At 37.9% G+C, this 23,627-nt stretch overlaps 2 protein-coding genes across 5 annotated transcripts in view; one reads left to right on the top strand and one right to left on the bottom strand.

Moving 5' to 3' along the window:
* M6PR (mannose-6-phosphate receptor, cation dependent) overlaps positions 1-17,430 on the top strand; it is a 33,165-nt gene extending 15,735 nt beyond the window's left edge. For all 3 annotated transcript variants that reach the window (XM_034404425.3, XM_034404426.2, XM_060690241.2), the window contains exons 3-7: positions 1,711-1,877; positions 1,965-2,074; positions 2,558-2,706; positions 13,379-13,505; positions 15,974-17,430. In XM_034404425.3, the coding sequence (XP_034260316.1) occupies positions 1,711-1,877; positions 1,965-2,074; positions 2,558-2,706; positions 13,379-13,505; positions 15,974-16,096 (676 nt within the window). In that variant the 3' untranslated portion in view covers positions 16,097-17,430. The remainder of the gene's footprint in view (positions 1-1,710; positions 1,878-1,964; positions 2,075-2,557; positions 2,707-13,378; positions 13,506-15,973) is intronic.
* A 998-nt stretch (positions 17,431-18,428) lies between these two features.
* The window catches only part of PHC1 (polyhomeotic homolog 1), a 192,864-nt gene continuing 187,665 nt past the window's right edge, over positions 18,429-23,627 (bottom strand). For both annotated transcript variants that reach the window (XM_034404423.2, XM_087888448.1), the window contains 2 exons: positions 22,351-22,582; positions 18,429-19,383 (listed from right to left, as the gene is read on the bottom strand). In XM_034404423.2, the coding sequence (XP_034260314.1) occupies positions 19,229-19,383; positions 22,351-22,582 (387 nt within the window). In that variant the 3' untranslated portion in view covers positions 18,429-19,228. The remainder of the gene's footprint in view (positions 19,384-22,350; positions 22,583-23,627) is intronic.

The following is a 23,627-nucleotide window of genomic DNA, read 5'->3' as shown; positions in this document are numbered from 1 at the left end:
CTATTAAACAAAATAATAAAAACATTCTCATGAGTGATCTCCATCTAGATAATTTGGAGCAAAGTTGGCCGAAAATGACTGCGACGTGGAAAAAGGGTAAAGTTTGGCTTCTTATATCTCTGGAAGGAAAGGTATGAGAAACGTGAAACCTTGTGCATAATAACTTAGCAACACAAGGTTGTTGAATATAAAATTTCATTCTACTACTGCTTTCCAAAAGTTCACAAATTGAGTGTAAAGGTGATGGTTTTTGTAAAAACGCCAAAAATAGGGTATTTTCAGCCCGCTTTTACGAAAAAAGACCTTCTGGAAACTCTTAAATCATTCTCATTTAAAGAGCATGTTTCAAACCCCCGTCCGGTTCCCAAGCCGGCAATTGGGCATCTCATCTTAGGTTCCCAAGCCTAAAGTGGGTATCTTATATGGTTCCCTAGTCAAAGTCTGTACTGTTTGTATGAACTGCCAAATTCCAATGATTTATTATTGAATTTACACACGTTCTTTAGTGTTGCTTCTGGGAATTGATACTGTCAACCTGACGATGTAACTGAAGGTCGACATTAGCAGTTCCCAGAAGCAACGCTAAACCATACAAGGTAGAAACCAAACTACAGGCTTGGGATCCTGAACCAAGAAATCCACCCTTGGCTGGTATTGCATGGCTATCAAGCATGCCCCCTATGGCAATGAGGTTGCTGGGTCAAGTGCTTGAACTGGTAGTGACAATGTCACCATGGACCAACGCAATATAATAGTAGTAATGATGTCTATATAAAACAAACAAGATGAAACAATAATAGAATGCATGTGATGCTGCCATAGCAACGTCCTCAACTTTGTCCCTATTTTTAGGGCTTTATAACGTCAGCAATGAAACACCAACCCTATTTTTTTAGGGGGGTTGAAACATTTCTTTCTAATGAGAATGATTTAACAGTTTTCAGGTCTTTTTTTGTAAAAGCAGGCTAAAAATACCCTATTTTTGGCATTTTTACGAAAACCATCACCTTTACACTCAATTTGTGAACTATTGGAAAGCAGTAGGAAAATGAAATTTTATATTCGACAAGGTTGTGTTGCTAAGTTATTACGCACAAGGTTTCACGTTTCTCATACCTTTCCTTCTAGAGATGTAAGAAGCCAAACATTTTCGGCCAAATTTGCTCCAAATTATCTAGATGGAGATCGCACATGATAATGTTTTTATTATTTTGTTTAATAGAGCACAAGAAGTTCTACAAGATGGCCAAGTTTTGTTTCTCTCAACAAAATATTGCCGGAGATATTATGTCTCAAAGTTGCTGAAACCTCAGTCATACTGTCGAAGGCTGCGGTATGGGGTCATATAAATGACTATATCTCCACAAGTATTGCATTGGCAAACGTAACACTATCAATGCTCATTGGGATGTGTGTGCATGTTCACACCAAATTTCATCAAAATCTGTAATGGTTCAGCTGGGCACTTTTCTGAAATCAGACCACTTGATATGGAATGACCCATATTGGTCTAAATGTGGTTGTAAATGTATAAATGAGGGTAAACTGTGTAAATGTGGGTGCTAGTTTTCAAAAATAGTCTGGACAACAATTTGATTGGAATCATATATAAGGCTCCTATCTTGAGCAGGGGATTGGACTAGAAGACCTCTGAGGTCACATTCAGTCCTGATTCTATATAATATGTTCTAAATTGGCATTTCTTTGCAGTTTTGAAACAGAAAGCAAGAATGATGAGGGCCACTACATTTACAGACTGAGGATATGTCGGGAAGTCTTCAGCAATATGACCAATTCTGGCCTGGTGCAGATCAGTAAGATAAACAACAAACAAAAAGTAATAGGACGAATCAATGAGACCCATCTTGCAAATGGAAGTAAGACATAATTTTGAACAGATCTATTGAGCATCCTTATAATTATACTCATGCCTCATTGAATCTCTTATATTTCTAATTTGGCAGCTAGCTGGATTATGCTGATATATCAGAGTGGCGATCCCTATGATAGACATTGTACACAGGAAGACAGGAAAGCTTTAGTAATGATTATCTGCAACCGAACAACATTAGCAGTGAGTATAAGAACGGGGGCAGTAAAAATGAATTATGTTAAAAAAAACTAGTACATAACTCAGCCGTTACCATACTATTTGCAGTATTGGTTACATGCTACATAACATCAGAACTGAAGTTGATTGGGAAAAGAAAGGCTATGCATTTCATATGAAAATTACATATGAAAATTATATATTACATATCAAATTACAGCGTGTACTGTAAGATATAATACTGAGAGCATTAAGTAAGAAAAAGGCACATCATAGAGACTATATTAGAACTTTTTAGTAATGCCTTAGCCTAGGGAAATGGAAACTGCAGCTCTCTATATAGTGCTGAACTACCTCTTGGTAGTTTCAGTCCACATGCCATGTGTATGAATCAGGGCACAATAGGATTGTGAAAATTGTGGGGCACCCTGTTGCTGAATATCTTGAGTGGAGGGGGCAGTTGAACATTGATTAGTATGACATTAGACTCTTACCATTTCTAAACAGACTGGCTTCACCATGGTGGCAGAAGAGAAGGAGAAGATAAAGCAATGTTCCTATGTTTTTGAGTTAGAGAGCAGCTTGGCTTGTCCTCCGGAAGAATTGCACCAAAATGTGCACCATCACCTCAGTATTGGCTCTATACTGCTAATCACGTAAGTTGATTTGAAATAATAGTTCTTTTCTGAGTTAAACAGCTTCCAACAACTTACCATAATAATTTTAAGGGTGGAAAAGCATTCAAAATCAAACCATTTTAAAATAGCAACTTGGCATCATAAAACTAATTAAGTCAGTGGTTCTTAACCTTCCTAATGCCGCGACCCTTTAATACAGTTCCTCATGTTGTGGTGACCCCTAACCAGGGGTGGGTTCTAAATTTTTTTACTACCGGTTCTGTGGGCGTGGTTTGTTTTGTGGGCGTGGCTTGGAGGTTATATGACTGGGTGGGCGTGGCTAGCTGGTCATGTGACCGGGTGGCCATGGCTATGTGTATAGGGACTACTCAGAGGGCTGAAAAAAGTCATTTCTGACAGGTCCTCGCATTTTTGACTGGTCCTCACACTTATGACCATCCTCACATTTATGCCCGTGCAGCATTCTTAACAACCATGTCACTCATTTCACAACTGCTTCTTTTTTTTTTTATTATTGAAAAAGTTTTCAAATACAAATTTCCCCCCTTTTTTTTCCCCCTCTCCCTCCCCCTCCCTAACCCCCCCTCCCCACCCATCCCCCCCTGTGACTTCTTCATAACAAAAAAAAACCCTAATTCATAACAGCTTACTTACTCCCTCCTCTAGATATTGACCTTTACTTACTAAAAATATTATTAATATTATAACATCCCCCTTTATCCATACATTTCAGAAAAGAGAAAAGAAAGGAAAAAAAAAAAGACATTATACTATGACATTATAGAATAACTTCTCCACTTTAAAACTATACGATAAGTCCTACTTTAACATTTAATCTTCTATATATATTACTATAACATTTCAAAGCGGCCTTCCCCATAAAATCTAGTTAACATTTATTCCACTCTATCCATTTCCTCCACTCCCCTAAATATATCACTTAAAAATCCCTTTTCTTAGACTAATCAATCTACTAACTAGCTTATTCACCCACTATCATGCAAAATTACCATACACAACATTTCTTAATATCTTTGATTCACTGCCCACACTACTTAAAAATATATGTCTATATTTTCCATTATATCTAAATAAAAAAAAAGAAAAGACAATGACTTTAAATTTATAATCCATATAGTATCTTCTTTGAGGTCTTTCCACTGGATTGGTAGAACCAACATCCATAATCGGGTAACATAGCTTGCTGGTGCAACAGTTTATTCAGGATCTTCAATCATATCTGCCCCCATCAGTAGTAAATATCTTCTTATATGTATAAAAGTAAAAACAACCACCCGAGTGACATTATAATTATATTCCATATAGTAATAATTGTGGGTTTCATCAGGATTATTAACTCCCATCATCGTAGTGGGTAACAACCCGATCTTCTGCATGCCCCAGCATAATTCTCTTGCCTTGTGATTCAAGATAATATAATATGTTTATCAACACAAAAAGAAATTCCAAAATGGATAATTCAAATCCATCAGTTTAAGGCTCGTTTCACGTCCCCAGATTACGGCCATGCAGAGATCTGCCACAATCCTCAGGATGATATTAACCAATACGTCGCCTCTTGTGTGTTTACACATAATCATTCATATTTTAAAGTCACTGGCTTCACTGTTGCCTGATTTAGAAATTTCTATTTTTATGCCACCTATTTCTTTTTTTCTTTTCTTTTTGTGGGTTTGGTTTCCATCCTGGTTTCCTTTCTACAAATTGTGTATCATCTGGTCGGTTTTTATTCTGCTTTGTAGATTGGTCTTGTTGGTTTTGTTTTTGTATCTCATGTTTCTTTTTTATCCCTTGTATATCCCCTAATTGGTTTCCATGCTTATCCTTGCCTTGATAAGTCATCACATTAAGGTTAGATGCCACTTCTCTCAAATTTGTAGATAGTCCAGCTGGGGTATCCAATAAATCCAAAGGCAATTCATCTGGTACAGTCTCTGTAATTCGATATTTTACCTTTATTTCTGGCTCCTTCTGCTTATCCTGTATTATACCTGAAGATGTTAAGTTCATTTTCAACCTATTTTGATAAAATTCTTCCGCTCTTTCAACAGTATTTAGCTGATATCTTTCTCCTTGGTATCTAAATATAATACCAACTGGGGCGTCCCACCTGAATGGGATATTTCTCTTTTTTAACTCATTCACCAGAAAACCAAATTTCTTCCTTTCCATCAATATCTTAGGTGGGAGTTCCTTGTAAATCCAAATCTTTCTTCCATACAATTGCAAATTAGAATTGAAGGAATTTTGCACGATATTATTCCTAATTTCTTTATCTGTAAAATAAATCACCACATCTCTAGGCAATTGCCTTTGCTTGGCAATCCAGGAGTTAATTCGATAAACTCTGTCAATCCTACAAAACACTTCGTCAGGTTGAACCTTTAGAATCCCAGCTAGAAATTCAGAAGATATTTTCCTTAAATCATCTCTATTATTTTCCTGCAAACCTCTTAATCTTATCGCATATTCTGTGAAATTATATTGTACCATTAAAATCTCTTTTTCAATCTTCTGTTGCAGATTTTCTGCATTACCATACTTTTGATCAGCATCCATTTTAGGTTTTTCTTCTAAGCTATTATCCTGAGTGTTTGTCAAATCATTTTCAATTTTTTGAATTCTATTGTCCAATTTATCTTGAATTTCTTCCATTTTAGACTCTAGTACATTAGTATTTGTGTCCAACTGTATCATAAATTCTGTAAAACCATTAGCCACTTTTGAGAATTTTTTCTCCAAAGAATCAAACTTGGATTTCACCAATTCTTTAATTTCCTGCTTAAATTTTTCAAGTTGCTGATTCACAATCTCCTCCCTTCTTTCAATCTCCTCTATAAAAAATTCTATTATATTAAAATCAGGTTTCTGAGACTGAAGAATTAAGACTTGTTCCTTTAAGTTATTGGTGGGGGAATCCCCCCCCCTTCTTGTTTATCTGACTTTATGAGTCTCAGTGCCATGTTTCCGCCCAGGCAGGCTTTGTTAAAAAAAAAGCAAGAAAGAAAAAAAAAAGGACTTCTTTCCAATCAACAACAATATCAAGTCTCCAAGGGAAGAAAAAGAGAAAAAGACACAGGAGCGAAGTTTTGTCTACAAATGTAGCCAGTGGTATTTATTCCGCTACATTGTGGTAATAGAAAACGGAAGGACTTTCCCTTTCAGCCTCTCCTCCAGCCGACGCCATTTTAAAAGGCTTTTTTTCCTCTTTCTTTTCCTCCTCTCTCTTAAGTAATTTTTTAAAAAAATCAGTAAAATACTTGCGGTTCAGTATTACAGGTCCAGCTCACATTTTCTTTGAGTAGTCTGTTAAATTTGCAGGCTTGCTTTTGACGCCTGGCTCTGCATCAGCAGAGGTCTCCCAAAGCCCGGAGCAGCGGCTGGGGATACGGGGCATCTCATCCGCTCCGTCCCAAAAGTAAAGGAAAAACTTTTGGGACTCCGCAGAGAGTTCTACCCACCCCTGCCGGCTCTATCTCCGTTTCCTCATGGAAACGGAGTTTTTTCGAGCCGCCATTCCGTTGTGAAGGCGGCTCTGACAGGCGATGGAAGCTGACGATCCCAAAGGAACGTCTGGCAGCGACAAACAGCAAACCGGAAGTCCCACAACTGCTTCTTTTCACCATGGTGACAAGATAGGCCAAAAACATAAAATGAGAGTACAGTCGTAAGTTTGAGGACTGGTCAAAAGTGCGAGGACCAGTCAAAAATAACTTTTTCAGCCCTCTGAGTAGTCCATATGCATAAAAGGATACAGCAATAGAGAGGGATGAAGGAAGGGAAGGGAAATTAGAGTAGGAGTGAGGGTAAGAGAGGGAGGAAAAGAGGAGGAGAAGTAGAAAGGAAGAGGAAGTAGGGAGGAGAAGAGTGGGGAAAGGAAAGGAAAGAGAGAGGTGGTAGGTTTGAGGAGAAAGATTGCTGTACAATAAAAAAGATGAATGGGAAGAAAGCCAACCCCAAACAAATATAAAGATATTAAGATAAAGAATGAATTGTTAAACTTTAAAGAATAAAAAAGAACAAATATGAATAAATAGCAATAGTTAGAAACACACATACAAACATACAATGTATTTTCTTTGAACAGAGTATTTGGACAGTTCACAAATTTAAACAGTGTTTAGTCATTTCAATTAAATTTACAATTTCTATATTTCCTTTTTGCCATATTTATTCCTCATCTATTTTTTTAAAAAAACCAATATTACCCTTCATCCTCATCTCTAATCTTAATCAAATTCAATTTTCCCTTTTTATTCTATATTATATCCCTTCCCATTGTCATCTATTTTTATATCCATCCTCACATTGGTTAATTATGTAATTATGTAATACAGTTGTTTAATATAAATTCAACATTTTAATATAGATCAATTAGTTACATAACTATCTTTTTTGTATATTAATCAATATGAACATGAATATTCCAATTATTTCCATGCAATCCAATTTCTTACAAATCAATTAATTATATTTACCAATAATAATAAACCAAATAATTTCCCCCATATATTCCTCCAAACCACAACTTAACCATTTCTGCTTTCAACACAATATACAATTAATAGTATCTAAATTATTACAATTCCCTAGTTAAATAGAGCTTTTTTTCTTTTGTGTTTTAAAATCTTGAACTCTCCTCCTTTGCCCTAAATTTCCCATTATTTGCACCTATGTTTTTTGGTGAGGAGAAAGAAAAAGAAATCTCTCTCCCTGCCTCATTTTGTCACGTTGCAGCAGAGCCTGCTTTACTTTGTTTCCTTTTAGCTAGGGAAAAAAAAAATCTGCTTCAGCACTCTTTGCAGCAAGCAAAGAGCTTGCAAAACAAGAGCTTGCAAACGAGCCTGCAAAACAGCTGAGAGCGAATCAGCTGAGAGTCGGAGGCCGATCTAATCATGCTAATTAACCTATGCTGAAGCTGAAAGAGGCTGTTTTTTTCTTGCTGTTTGCTTGCAAGGAGGTAAGTGCTGCGAGGCACAGGTCAAAGGGGGGCCACCCTCCTTGCCACTTAGCCCCCCTGTCGCCCCCATCACCCCCCCTTTGCCTCTAGCGTCCCTCTGCTGCCCTCCTTGCTGCTTACCGCCCCCCTAAGGCATCCCACCGCCCCCCAGGGGGTGGTACCGCCCACTTTGGCAACCACTGGCTTAACTACTTAACAACCGGTTCTACCAAAGTAGAATCCCACCACTGGGTCTACCCATTTATATTTGCAGGTACCGATCTACTCATTTGTTTTCTTTTAACACTGATCAGCTGTAGAGCGCCCCTTTGAAGCCCCGCGGCAAGAATTTAAACAGTTTTTTCCCCTCTAGTCATCAGAGGGACTCCGAAGGCAGCAATAGATTGGGAGTGGGCGGGGTAAGCGAACGGCCGGCGATCCAACAGAGCAGAGAGTGAGGGTGAGTGAAGGCGGGGGGGAGAGGGCTTTGGCGACCCCTGTGAAATGGCTGTTCGACCCCCAAAGGGGTCGCGGCCCCCAGGTTAAGAACCGCTGAATTAAGTAGAGATTTTAGTAATGCCTGATTACTAAAGGCATGTGTGAGATTTCCATAAATGATCCTGGTTCATTAGGTTATTCCCATTCAAGAAACACTTGTAATTTAAGCACTTTGCAGACCATGGGCCAGATGTTCTGCAGGGTTCGAATAGAATTGATTAATGATGACACTTGAGGGGTGTGTTGAGGGAGTTATGGCATAGGGACAAAGTCCAGGCCAGTGGCCATTTGGGATGGTGAATCTCGTACTACTGTGTACTGAATTATTGTAGGCAACCTCAGCAAAGGGTAAGAGATAGCTTGCTGGTAGTTCATGTAACAGCAGAGGTATTGCTCCAACATGTCATTTTCCATTCATCCCTCTTCTTAATCCACACTCCTCGGTAATACATCCCCTTTAAGTTCAATTTGGTGGAAAATCTCTCCTTGGCCAAGTGGCCCAGTATGTTGTTCAGCAATGGAAGGGGGTATGCATTTTCCACACAGATGGCATTAAGTCTATGCACAGTCTAAGAGAGCCATCTTTTTTCCCTCGGAAAACAGGAGCACCCATGCCGGACTTGGTCGGCTGAATGAAGCCCCTGGCTAAATTCTTGTTGATGAATGATTGGAGTTCTTCCATTTCCCAGGGCATCATTGAGTACAATTTAGGTTTTGGCATCTTAGCTCCCAGGACAATCTTGATTGCATAGTCTGTGAGGTGATGAAGTGGAAGTAGACTCTCTTTTATCGAACACTTTGGTCAGGTCCCAGTACTCTTTAGGGATTGATGGGTCTGGCTCCTCCCCCACCCAAGCTTTCCCTGCAACTTCTGGTTTTCTCATTTATGGCTTGTGGCGGCTCCTTGTCACTTTCACCACTGCTTCCAGGCTAGAAAATTTTTCCGTACTTTCATCCTGTTCCACTTCCAATCTATGGAGGGATTCCACTTCTTGAACTATGCAAGTCCCAGGATCATGGCCTTGGTCATCCCCGTGGCCACAATGTACTGGATAGTCTCTACATTGGTCCCTATCCTCAGCCCCACTGTTTCGGTCAGAAACCAGGTGAGATGCAGCCATGACAATTGGTTTTTATGGTCACAAAACCTAATTCTGTTCTAATCTGTGATTGACTTCTGGCACATAGTTCATCATATTTGTTGCCTCGTGACTATGGTAAAAAAAAGTATAGGTAGTCCTTGGGTTACAATCACTTATTCTGCAATCATTTACAGTGGCACTGAACAAATACTCTTACAAGTCCTCAAAGCTGCAGTATCTCCACGTATGTATCTAATTTTGGGTGCTTGGCACCAGCCAACATTTACGATTGTTGCAATTCATAGCCACGCTCTCCTGACCTGCAGAAACTCTCTGCTTGAACTCCATGCACCTGCCTATCTCCCCCATCTCTGCCCTTTTGGCCATCTTTCATAGCAGAGCCAAGATGAAGATGCTGCTGTATTCCACCACTACCACTCTCTGCCTCTCCCAATTGACTTTGTTGTCTTCTTTGCTTTGCCACATCTACATAGACTGCTAAGGCAGAGGAGGCTGGAGAGGAAATGGCACTGAGCATGCATTCATGACTCCCAGTTGGCAGTGGGCTGAGACTGTTGAAGTGGGACAGGCCCACTGGGGGTCAGGGAAGCAGAGACAAGATGATGACAATGAAAGTCAGCTGGAGGGACTGCAGAATACAGCAGCATCTTCATCTCAGCCATGCTTTACAGTAGCCCCCAACCTTTTTGGTACCAGGGACTGGTTTCGTGGATAACAATTTTTTCATGGACCAGGAGGTGGGGAGAAGAATGCAACCTAGATCAATTGTGTGCAGAGTTTACAGGAGGGTTCATGCTCCTATGAGAATCTAATGCCTGATGATCTGAGATGGAGCTGATGCGGTGATGCTAGCGCTGGGACATGGCTGCAAATACAGATGAAGCTTAGCTCACTTGCCTGCCACTTATCTTCAACTGCGCAGGCTGGTTCCTAAGAGGCCACAGGCCGGTATAGGTCTGTGGCCCAGGAGCTGCCCTCCCCGCTGTACAGTACATCTGAAAGGGCAAAGATGGGGGGAAGAGGTAAGTGGGTGGGTGCTGTTCTGTCCCCAACCACACGCACACACACCAACAGACGTTCAGGAGTTAAAGACCAAACCAGCCGGCAAAATCCTTTTCCTTAAGATAACGGAACTTGGCAACAACCTAGTGGTTGCCTGCCAAGAGTTTATTATTTACAAAGAGGAGAGAGAACTTCTCGCCACTTCTGATACATCCAAAGAAACAGCTCAATAATTACGGAGGTAATCAAGTCCAGAGATAGTCCAGCTAAGTCTTATAGCAAAAGTCCGGCAATGCAGAATGGCATGGAAGCTTTCAGCTTTGTTTGTCACAAGGTTTGACTGGCCACCACACTCCCTTTTATATCCTGTGGGGTGTGGTCCAGTGACTCAGCCTAATCTCGGGCACACCTTTTCTTCTGTTGCGCGCACTTATCTCTGCGACGCTGGCGTGGATCCAGCCAAGACTCATTACCCTCATCACTGTCCATCTGTGGCTGCGTGGACGTGCTTGGCCCCGGCCCTATCTCTTGCCCTTCGGCGGACACCGAAGGCATTGCCAAAGAGGAGAGTCCTGGAGAGGGAGGCCTTGCCAACTCCTCTCCTTCACTCTCGGAGTCCTCTCCTGCCGATGACACAGGCTCAGGTAACGGAGCCACAACAGGTGCTATGGCATGACACAAGTGAAGGTAGATACTATGGTTTATTGATGAGAAAGTCAATGCTGTCTTCCCCACTGACTGCTTGTAATAAGAAGACAGCAGGGAGGGTTGCAAATAGTGATCAAGTGCAAGTTGTTTGCCAAGCATTCAAATTTTAATCATGTGACTGTGGAGTGCTATGACAGCTGCAACTTCAAGGACCAGCCATAAGTCCCAATTGTTTAGTGTCATCGTAACCGTCAGTGGTTACTGAATGAGTAGTTAATTATATATAACCCGAGGACAACCTGTAGTATTAAATATCTTACAATTGACATTCAATAAAGGAATTGGTCTTATATGACCGAGATTTTTTGAATTGTTCTTATGCATTAATATTGTATATGCTTCTTTCCCAGTCTTTGTTATTGTTTTTGTTATTTGAATTTCATTCATTTTCTTCAACAATGGTCCACTAGTTCCTCTTCTAATTTTTTATATTATATTATATAAAATATAATCTGTGTAAAATGCCTTATTTATAGACGCTTCCATAAAGCATCAACTATTCACATGCCAGTAAAAAACGTTGCCAAACTAACACATCTCATTTTAACCGGGATCAACTATTTGTTTATTTAGATTTCATATTTCTTAACTGCCCATCTCCCTCAGGGGCTCTTTATATTATATAACTTTATATTCATTTCTTTTATTTCTAATAATCTTAATCTTTAGTATCATTTGCATATTGTCATAGGATTTGATTCCTCTCCAATTCTTTGTTCCATTGCACAAATTTCAAGGCTTTAATATAGGCCTCTTTTGTGAATGCAATAAAAAAAAGTTATCCATTTGTCATTTGTTTTTGTTTTTTTATTTTTTTTAAACCTGACCCATTTTCTTTTGTATTTCCAGTAAATCATCCTTTTCCAAGGCATTCTCTTGGTCTTTTATTTGTAAATCCACTTTTGGTACCATCTAAGTAAGTTTTTGAAAAATTGAAAACATTAAAAAAGCTACATAAGGAAGAAGTACTAATTGAAATAAATGTTAAAGAATGAAATAGCTCTGCCTAATGAGCAACCAAGAAGCAACCATTTAAAGAAATGTAAATAGTTCTCTTCATTTTTTATTTTTATAACAACAGTCTAAGATTTTTCTATTAATGAGAGCAGAGATCCCAATGTTTCCTATTTATTTTAATATTTTTAAAATATTTAAATATTTTATTTACTTTAATTTTTATTTTATTTTTTATTTTAATATTTTAAAAGTTAGAAGTATGCCTTTAGCCAAATGTTCTATACTTTTCCATATGGATTGCCACCGTACCTACTTTTGTGGCCCTTAGATGAGGAGTAGCATCTGGTTACATGGTGTTTTATGGGGAGCTCTTTTGTTACATGTTTAAAACAAAGTAGGTCGTCTAATTTTTGTCTATACCTATAGTTCAGAGAAAATCATAGGTATTTCCCAGCTTTTCTATAGTTCCTCTCATTTGCCTACTGGGTATATCCTTTTTGTCCTGTTTACTCTCGGCCTCTACCCAGAATATATTTCTTGAATCTGCATCCACAGAATATATGTGTATCTCTATTTTATTTATCAAATTTATTGGCTGTCCATCTTACCATAGGGTAACTCTATGAGTACAGTCCACCTCAAGCCAGCTCTCCTGTGCAAAGAATGTCCTGTATACCCTTATTGGTAATAGTGCTGCCATCATCCCACTGTAGGGAGGGAGAGCTAGCACACATTATTCTACATTTAATAAGTAATAGGACAATTAAAACTTAGATTCTCATTTGAACTACAATTTTGAATTACTTGATTTGGGTGTAGAAGGATGACAGGAAGCTGTTGCTTTTTAAAATATATTCCTGTGTAGCAGTTATACTTTTAAAAAAGAACTTCTCTATTACAAATATGCTTGAATTGGGGTATGAAAATAAGTGTGTTAAACTGATTTATCAGTTGGGCTTTTATTATCTGGATACTACCATAACAGTGTGTATGTATTTGTCATACATATTACATATATGTGACATGAACTTTAGGATTTTTGTTAGTTCTTCAATGCACTTCGTTTTTTCTGTTATTATTGTCTGATCTCTTTCAGTATTGTTTCTCTTCTGCTATCATAGGAAATAGTAATTGTACCTAAAAGAGACTTAGCTTGAATATGCTACTTGCTATTCTCCATATAATTAGTAAATATTTTAATCTCATTTTTTCCTCTTGTGGCACTGGTTTATATACAAAATGATTTTTCTTTGTTAACATGCTTTTTAGGAATTTACAGACAGATGCTACATTTGCAGCCTATGTATCTAAAGTGACATTTTGAAAATGAATCTGAATCATATTCAGACCTAATATGTAGTCATCTTGTATCTCTAGAACAGCCATGGGTATATACATTTGTATTTTATTTTTTAATGTTATATTTTGTATGTGAATCTCGTTAGTATTTGTTTTCTTTCAGATTTTCCTCACTGATTGCAGTATACATTATTGGAGGATTCCTCTACCAGCGTCTGATAGTAGGAGCAAAGGGCATGGAACAGTTTCCCCATTTTGCTTTCTGGCAAGATCTTGGCAATCTAGTAGCTGTAAGTGTATTTTAAGTTACGGATAGTCTTCAGTTAACAAGTGGATCTGGAACTTCCACCACTAAGTGATGCACTTGTAAAGTATGACCTCATATGACTATACAGGTAGTCCTCAACTTATGACAATTTGTTAAGTGAGACATTTAAGTGAATTTACAAACTTTCTTGCCACAGTTGTTAAATGAATCACTGCAGTTGATAAATCAGTAACCCAGTTGCTAAGTGAATGTGGCTTCCCCATTGACTTTGCTTGTCAGAAGGTTGCAAAATAATATCATACGACCTTAGGAAAAAGCAATGGCCATAAATATGAATCAGTCTAATTATTTATTAGATTGAAACTCAGTTGTTGACTCAAGAAAAAAGAATAAGGATAGAAGGGTGTGTTATATGAATTCACATTCAGCATTTGAAGAATCTTAATTACAGGTACATTTTATTGTACTCTCTTTGATTCATTCAAATAAGTAAATATTAGCTTACTCCGGTACACCCGGAGGCTCCAGCTGGTCCAGAATGCGGCCGCACGGGTTGTTATGGGAGCTTCCCGTTACTCCCGTGTGACTCCTCTCCTGCGCGAGCTGCACTGGCTGCCGGTTGTTCTTCGGATCCGCTTCAAGGTGCTGGTTCTTACCTATAAAGCCCTACATGGCATGGGCCCGGGGTACTTGCAGGACCACCTCCTACTGGCCTCCCACCGCCCTGTGCGGTCACCTAGGGCTGCCCTCCTCTGAGTACCATCGGCCAGACAATGTCGGCTGGTGGCCCCCAGGATGAGGGCGTTCTCAGTGGCCGCAGCGACCCTCTGGAATGAGTTACCCATCGGGCTCCGGACGGCCCCTGACCTCCGCACTTTCCGCACCGCCCTGAAGACATAGCTGTTTCAGCAATTTCCCTGATCTGTTACGAGATTTTATTCGATTATTTATATGATTATTATTCTGTTTGGGGTTTTATATTGGCTGTTTTTAGGATTTTTATTGTTATATGTTTTTAATTCTGTGCGCCGCCCCGAGTCCTACGGGAGAAGGGCGGCATATAAATTTAATAAAAATAAATAAATAAAAAGAATGTGAATTAAGAAAGGGCTCTTTCCAAGGCTGCATCAATCTAAGAGCAGAGGTCCAAACTCTTGGTATAATTTTGATAGAACTATTCTCTGAAGGAAGGCTACAGATGTTACTTTTGTCATGTACAATGAGCTTTTATAGTTAGGACACAGAAGATAGAATAAAAGAGTTGGGAAGAACCTTGGAAGTCCTTGTCTTATGACAATTAAGCCCAAAATTTCTGTTGCTGAGTGAGACATTTGTTAAGTGAATTTTGTCCCAATTTACAAACTTTCTTGCTATAGTTGTTAAGCGAATCATTGTAGTTAAATTAGTAACTCAGTTGTTAATCTGGCTTCCCCATTGATTTTTCTGGTCAAAATGTCACAAAAGGGGATCACATGACCCCAGGACATTGCAACTGTCATAAACATGAGTCAGTTGCCAAGTGCCTCAATTTTGATCACATGACCTTGGGGATGCTGCAAGGATCATAAGTATGAAAAATGGTCATAAGCCCCTTTTTTCAGTGCTGTTGTAACTTCGAACGATCACTAAATGAACTGTTGTAAGCCAAGGACTACCTGTGTCATTCTGGAAAAATGGCTGTCTCCTTGAAAATGATCCACAACTTCTGGAGTTCCACTGATTAATTGTTCTGTCAGGGAGTTTCTCCTTAGTTGTAGGTTGGATCTCTAATTGAGCTTTCACCCATTACTTCTTGTCCTGTCCTCAGGACCTTTGGAGAATAAGATCCTCTCTTCTCTGTGACAGCTCCTCATGTACCGGAGGACTGTTATCATAACCTCTTTGTTAGACTAGACATGTCTAATTCTCTTAATTGTTCATCCTATGGTTAGTCTCCAGACCTCTTAGCATCTTTGTTGCTCTTTTCTAGACTCTTAGTATAAGTGATCCCTATGCTCAAAGCTCTGCTTTGATATTGGAATGTATCTGGTTCCATGCCTTATTATATAAATAATTAAACCTAAATCATTGTAGTATTTTGAAATAATAGATCATCAATTTATTGGGGGTTTTGGTGCCCCTACCCAATCACTAACAAGTACCAAAAGCAAACTAACTACACTTTGGTTTAACATTGTTTTCTTCTCAGGCACTGGCAACGGGGGAAAGTAGACTAATCATAATGAATCTTGTAAGGGTGATAAATATATCCATGAAGTGTTTTTTGAATCAATTTCTAAAGTTTCTGCTATAAATTATTGATACTTAAATCACTAATGCCCAATATTTAGTAAGATAGTTAGGCATTTTTCTCATGCTAGGATTGCGCTCTTGTTCACTCCATATTAAAAAAACAAAATCAGAGCAAAGTAATTGGAGAAATAAAACTTTTTCAGTTGCAGGTTTGATATTACTGTTCTTTGATATTTTACTTCATTAATCTGTTTGCAGGATGGCTGTGATTTCATGTGCCGTTCTAAACCACAGAATGTACCAGCTGCATATCGTGGTGTTGGTGATGACCAGCTTGGAGAGGAATCAGAAGAGCAAGATGACCACTTGCTGCCCATGTGATATGCACCTTTTATTTGTGTACAGTTCTTACACAAATGACATCCACTCAGTTTTCCTCTCATCTAATTGTCCTTTTAAGCCACTTGCTTTCACTTTTAAATACCCACACTATTTTTCATATTTGTGATACAAATAAATTCTGTGCAAGGTTTATGAACATAAAGCTGTACTAAGGAGTTTTGGACTGATTGCTCAGAACCATTTTCCAAAAGGGAAGGGTCGTGTGACAGTTTGAAGATACACAGAAAAGAAGTAATCCATGGAAGAGGAAATGATCTGAAGTAATACTAAAAGGTTTTGAGCTACAGTGACTGAATGTACTTGCATATTTCCTACAGGCTTTACTCTTCAAAAACACTGGATTCTGATTTTCAATTATGCAGTTACATAATTTTTTTATAATCTGTGGAGAGACAGTAGACCAAATGGAAATACCTATATTTTCTTAACAAAGGAAAATAGTCCGTTAAGGGGAGGGGGAAATGTTAGCTAGAAAGGATACTGTCAGCAACATATTTAAATGGTCTAAATTTAAATGGCAATATTTTAAAACATTTAAAAGGGCAGACTTTTAATAACTAACCCTGCTGTTTTAAACACAAAAGCTGGTCTTTCATTTTCATTACAAATAGGACAGTGCCAGCAGTTGCAAATTATATAAAATACAGAGTCCAACAGTGAAAAAGATTTTTAACCAAAAAAGATAGGGTAGGAAACCTCAAAATCTCTGTGGACAATGTTTTTCTGGTTCTGTTCAAACTATTTTAGTGTTTGGACTGAATATTTTTAAAACTGGTGAATGTTAATGCTTATATTTCTGCTTATAAGTATGAATAGTGTCAAATCTGATCTGTTCCTATATATGCTTTTTTTTTTTAAAGATAGAATGTGACAGGTCTGTTTGCTTCAGGGATTTGCTTCCTTTTCTTTGGTGCATGTTGTACTATTTCTTAATGACAATTCTCTAAATTGCATTTAAAATGCAATTAGGACTCCTGAATTCACTTGAACTTGCTGGGAATATTAGCTTTTGGGGAAGTGAGGGGAAATAAATAGTTACATCTTTACTTGGTCTCTTCCTAGTGGAATTGATGGATCTAATTGGGAGTAAATCTCCAGGTATATCTATAGGTTATATCTATTCTTACTCCTTTTATGAAGAAGTACTGTAGCTGAGATAAGATTTGAGACATAGTATAGCCCTCTTTGCCAGGCTCTCTTATAAGAGAAAAGAAATGGACCATTACTTATGTTATTTTTTCATAGTAAAGTTTAAAAGATTTTGTATAAAAGAGATGCAATTTTAACATTAAAAATGACTTGAAATTTCAAAATATGTGTATGCTTAAATGTTTCCAAACAGTTTGTGAATTACAGCTAAACACATTTTAGTTGAAAACAGAGTCATGAACTCAATGTAGTTTTGTGCTAACCTTTCTTTGGAAGACATTTACACATCCTACAGGCCTAAATCAAATGAAAAGAGGTTCAATGGTAGGAAATAGGGCTGGAACAACTCTGATGATAAGTGTGGGCTAAGTCTAGAAGCTGAAAGATATCATATACATTTTTTCATTAATTTGGATCATAGTAGATATGAATATAAAAAACAATAGAACTGCACTTCAAGAAAGAAAACCTTTCAATGCTGGCATTGTAAACTCTTCTTCTAGTCCAAGGTAAGCTTTGCATTTTATAGGATGCTAACATTTCTACTAGAAAATAAAAAATTTCCAAGTTTTTCTGTTAAATTCATATTAGGCTACCTTATTCAGCATGTTACCATAAATTATGATAGTTACATATTTTAGTAATGGTCTATATTAAATATCTCTAGAAAATATGAACAACATAATAAGCAAAGTACATTTCCCTATTTGTTTGCTGCTCCTCTGTTCAATTTTTTTTTTAAAAATGCTAAACTATAAATAGAAGGGAAGGAGTGGAAAATCATCTTATCAAAAAGCCCTGGCTATCCTAAGTTTATTCTTAAGAGATTGACGTTTTGAAATAATTATTCAAATTAATTTAAAAATACAGTTTTACAAGTTTGTTTCAAATATATTGGCAGAACAATGAAATTAAATATTATTCTAAATTGTTAGAATAAAAGTTCACCTGAAGATGTATAGATTCCAGAACAGGAATCTAAATTAAAAGATATTTTAAAAATTTTGTATGGATATACATTTTACTTTTACAAATAGATCCGAAAATCATTTTTAAAATTTAAATTCAGGGACTAATAACAAACTTGTGAGAATTCAAAACAAGCTGCAAACCTGATTGTGCAAAAGCTGGTGAGAAAAATCAGACAACAGGAAGATTGCAATAATGTTTATGAAGCATTCCTTTTACTGAATAATTTGCTTAATAAACAAAAATAAACAGGCTTTGGACAGAAGATACAAACCTGATAGCAGAAAGTTTGTCCCATATGCTCTCTCGTAAGGGAAAGGGTAAAATACAAAACCCAAAGAAGACAGTTTTTTTAAAAGCAGGATGAAACACTTGGAGCTTCAATAGCGTTGGATTCTCCTTTGGCTCTTGAGTAATTTTTCTCCAAACACCACAAGAGACACAAGTGGAATTAATATTTAAACCCTCTGATGGTGGTATCAGAAATAATGTCTTCTGGAGGGTCCCATTAGACCTGGGCCAGCTCTAGTCTTTAATGTTCAATTAACGTTCATTCCAGTATTCTATATGAAATCAATTTACTACTTACCTTCAATCAACACTTCAATTAGAAAAGATGTCATTTAAAACTAATTTCTTTACTGTTCCAAACAAGCCTTTAGCAAGAGAAAAGATTCAGTACCAATTGGTCCCCTGAAAATTGAAACCATGTGGAAAGAACGATTCTACTGGGAGAAAAATATGAGAATCCAGCAACTTGACAGGAAGGATTCACAGCAGCTGCAGCGTAGAACTTTTTTTTTGCCTTTTTCCATCAGGAACAATTCATAGCACAGCAGAAGATATTCTATGCTTTTGATGAGATGTTTCAAGGCCTCCAAGGGAGTTATTCCTCCCCAAGTATCACCATGACACAGGCTTTTGAAAGAATTTTTTTCTTACATTTAGTGTATTCATTATAGCTAGGAAAGAAAGAAAATCTGCATTCCAGTGTTAGGTCTCTTTAAGAATGTTGATTTTGGCACAGATTTTGAGAGCTGGACCCAATTTGATATTCATGGCACTCATGAGATGTTCTTCTTTTAGCAGAAGCAAGGCCTGGCCATCTATCTCCTGGGAGCGAAATTCCTCTGCAATCTCCTGGCAGCCTAATAGATTTAAATACCAGAGAGAATTTTGTGAGAAATAGAAACTATACACATATGTAATAGTGTTTATAGATTAATTCAATATTTGTAAGAATCTAAGTTTTATATTCGAACACGATTTAAAAAGACTTGAGTCAAGTTTATTTTCTTCAATATAATAGTGGCAATAATGAGGAAATGGTTTGCCATTGATGCCTTCTGGGAGTTTGCTTCCTTTTTTACTTTCTAGTCTGGTCTACCAACCTGGGATTTATTATTCTCCCATCCAGTTCTGACTCAGTTTAGCTTTATAAACTTTAATACTACACTAAGTGGTTCCACTTGCTGTGACTCATGTATCTTGCATTTGTGTCTAAACCTGGCTCAAAAACAGTAACTGTAAGAGGGACCTTGGAGTCCTAGTGGATGATCACTTAAACTTGAGTTAGCAGTGTGTGGCGGCAGCCAAAAAAGTTAATATAATCCTGGGTTGTATAAATGGAGGCATGGAATCCAAATCAGGTGAAGTATTAGTATTGCTTTATAAATCCTCAGTAAGGCCACACCCGGAATATTGCATTACAATAAAAATGTTGAGACTTTGGAAAAAGTGCAAAGAACAACTAAGTTGATTAAGATTAACTAAGAAGGGCCTGGAGACAAAACCATATGAAGAACAGCTGCAGGATTTGGGTTTGGCTAGTCTAGAGAAAAAAAGGACTAAGGGTGACATGATAGCAGTATTACAGTATTTGAGGGGCTGTCACAAACAAGAGGGAGTCAACTTATTTTCCAAAGCACCAGAAGACAAGACAAGAAACTGTATGGAAACTAATCAAGAAGAGAAGCAACCTGGAATTGAGAAACAGTGAGGACAATTAACCAGTGAAACAGCTTGCCTTCCGAAGTTATTGGTGCTTCATCACTGGAGGTTTTTAAGAAAAGACTAGACAGCCACCTGTCTGAAATGGTATAGGGTCTCCCTGAGCAGAGGTTTGGACTAGAAGACCTCCAAGGTCCCTTCCAGTTCTATTGTGATTAATTATCTTAACACCCCTGCAAAATCCCCATATTATTTCCATAGAGATGAGAAGCATAGATAATGGTTCTGTCACTATTACTGACAAAACTACAATTTAATGAGATAAAGCCATTTTGTTATATTAAAATGTTTTCTACCTTGAGTTACGTTTAAAAATAATAAAGGATAGAAGGAAAAATAAATAATACTCCCTTTCAGAGTTCCTGGATATTGGCAAATAGTATATCTGTTAGATCTATCTAGCTCCAACAATAACAGTTGTGTGGAAGGAAGGCTCCTTTTGTGAACTGCCTCCTCTAACACTTCATTTTGCCCAACTCCAACCTTTTTAGGAGGGAGAGGGAGAACTTAGGAGTTTGCTAAATGTCATGCTGAGCCTGAGAAGGCAGCAACCCAGTCCAATATAGGAAAATGTCATGCCCAATATAATTACTACCGTATTTCCCGGCGTATAAGACGACTTTTTAACACATGAAAATCTTCTCAAAAGTCGGGGGTCGTCTTATACGCCGGGTGTCGTTCTCCTGTAACCAGGCAGACCAGCCCAAAAGGCTCTGACGAGCCTTAAATGGCTCTGGTGATCCAAGCTTTGATGATCTGCTAATCAGGCAACGCAGCTGGGATCGCCAGAGCCATGGAGAAGGAAAAAACTTTTCTCCTTTCACATGGCTCTGGCGATCCAAGCTCTGACAATCTGCTAATCAGGCAACTCAGCTGGGATCGCCAGAGCCATGGAGAAGGAAAAAAGTTTTCCCCCTCCAGCTTGCTTACCTTAGCTGCTTGCCTTGCTTCGCTTGCCTTGCTTCGCTTGCCTGAATCAAGCAGGCAGGGAGTTGTGGACTTCAACTCCCAGAATTCCTCAGCCAGCAAAACAAAGCTGGCTGAGGAATTCTGGGAGTTGAAGTCTACAAGTCTTAAAGTTGCCAAGTTTGGAGACCCCTGTTCTATTGGGTAAGTTTTTTTCCCCTTTGGGATCTTTAAAAAAAAATAGTTAATTGGGGTTTTTTTTAGTTGTTCTTTTTTAGACCTAGCCATTTAAAGTTTAGGAAGTTTTAAATTTAGCTTTATATAAAAATAAAAATAAAATATTTGTGCAGCTTTCTGAGATTTAGTGTGTTTCTGTAGTGTTTCACTCTAACTACACAAACACACAAAATCTCACAAAGCTGTATGTGGAATTTTGTGTGTGTAAAGTGTGAAAGTTGGATTTTGGGGCTTTTTGTGGCTGTGTGAGATTCCTGCTTGTTGCAGGGGCCATTTTGGGTCTAGCACAGCTGCTTTTACATTGTGGGTGAGCCAGTTGTATTGTGTTGTGTTGTGTGTGTGTAAAGTGTGAAAGTTGGGGTTTTTTTTGGCTTTTTGTGGCTGTGTGAGGTTCCTGCTTGTTTCAGGGGCCATTTTGGGTCTAGCACAGCTGCTTTTACATTGTGGGTGAGCCAGTTGTGTTGTGTTGTGTGTGTGTAAAGTGTGAAAGTTGGTTTTTTTTGGCTTTTTGTGGCTGTGTGAGGTTCCTGCTTGTTGCAGGGGCCATTTTGGGTCTAGCACAGCTGCTTTTACATTGTGGGTGAGCCAGTTGTGTTGTAAAGTGTGAAGGTTGTTTTTTTTTGGGGCTTTTTGTGGCTGTGTGAGGTTCCTGCTTGTTTCAGGGGCCATTTTGGGTCTAGCACAGCTGCTTTTACATTGTGGGTGAGCCAGTTGATGTTTTTTAATTTTTATTTGGTGTGCGTTGGAAGAGGGGTAGTCCTATATCGCGAGTATAGCCCAAACCCTATATTTTAACAGGAAAATTCAGGGGTCATCTTATACGCCCAGTCGTCTTATACGCCGGAAAATACGGTATTTCAAATCTACCAACACCTTATTCATGCCAATATTTAGGTGTCCAATATACAGCCATTTACCCCACTCCTTCTTTTCAGGGCATGGGAGAAAAGATACAGACTTGCCTTGTAGGGATGCAATGAACTCATATACTTCTTCCACACTCCAGAGGCTAGGATTGCTGGATAGGAAAACTGGATTGATACCATGCAAGTCAGAAATGGGCTGAGTCATGCTGGAATTGACAAGGTCTCGCTCTCCATGACTAGTTCTCACTGAAAGAGGTCCCGGTGATGTGGGGGAGAGGGTTTCATCATAACTAGAATTATCAGATCCTCTGCTTGAATCTTCTTGGCCCTGCAAATCCAAGATCACAAAACAGCATGAGAAATAAAAACTATATGAAGGAAAGAAAAAAGGATTGTAAAACCTTGCATTGTAAAACCTTGTAACACTTTGTATTGAAAGTAAAAAAAAGAGCAGCCAAATTAGATCATTAAATATATATCCCTACCCTATGGAACATCTTGGCCCTCACTCTTCTGGCTGTCAGATCCCTAAAAGTGATACTGCCATTCAATTGGAGAATGGGGGAGACTTGCATTCGATTTATTAGCATTGCCTGTGTCGAGATATTTTACAACCTAAAAGCCAAACAATAACTATATTTATTCAAAACAAAAAAATTACAAAAGATCAATTTTGCCAAACAAAATAATTTTGAGAACACTAATAAACTAGGGAAAACTTTGTCTCACTAGATGAGAAAAAAAAAAGACAATATTGCCAATAAAGAAAGAAAATAAATTGCTATGCCCAAGATCGGGTATCACAGAAGAATTTGCAGATTTTTTTCAGGAAATTATGTGCTAATGGTGACATTAATCAAGCATGTTTGAATAAATAATGAGGACCCAAAGGATTTAAAGAATATAGACAAATATTAAGTAAACTTATAAATATTGAAGAATTTGAGAATAAATAAAACAAAGCTCAATTTTATAAAGAATTGAAGGATGAATTACTAAAACTGCTGACAAAATCAGAAAAATGAAATTACACAAAGGCAATACTCTAAACATGGGAAGAAGCATACATAATTTTGGTTCCTAAAGGCAAGAATGATTCTGAGAAACCATGATATAGAGCAATCTCCCTACCAAATGATTATAAAATTTGTACTATGTGAATGATGTAGTAGTAATTATTATGCAACAGCAAAAAGACAGCTGATGAAAACAAAGGTTTAGTGAATTCTCAGGATATAAAACAAATGTAGAAAATCCAAAGATACTAGGGGACACCTATTCCAAGATTTTGTCCAGAATTTACCAGTCAATGAAAGATCCAAGGATTGCCTCTCCTTCCAACTTAAGAAAGTAAAACCTCTTAAAATGTAATA

This window comes from Pantherophis guttatus, chromosome 2 (genome assembly GCF_059756535.1).
Source record: "Pantherophis guttatus breed Tessera chromosome 2, ASM5975653v1, whole genome shotgun sequence".
NCBI lineage: Eukaryota > Metazoa > Chordata > Lepidosauria > Squamata > Colubridae > Pantherophis > Pantherophis guttatus.
This window is presented reverse-complemented; position numbering and strand designations above follow the sequence as displayed.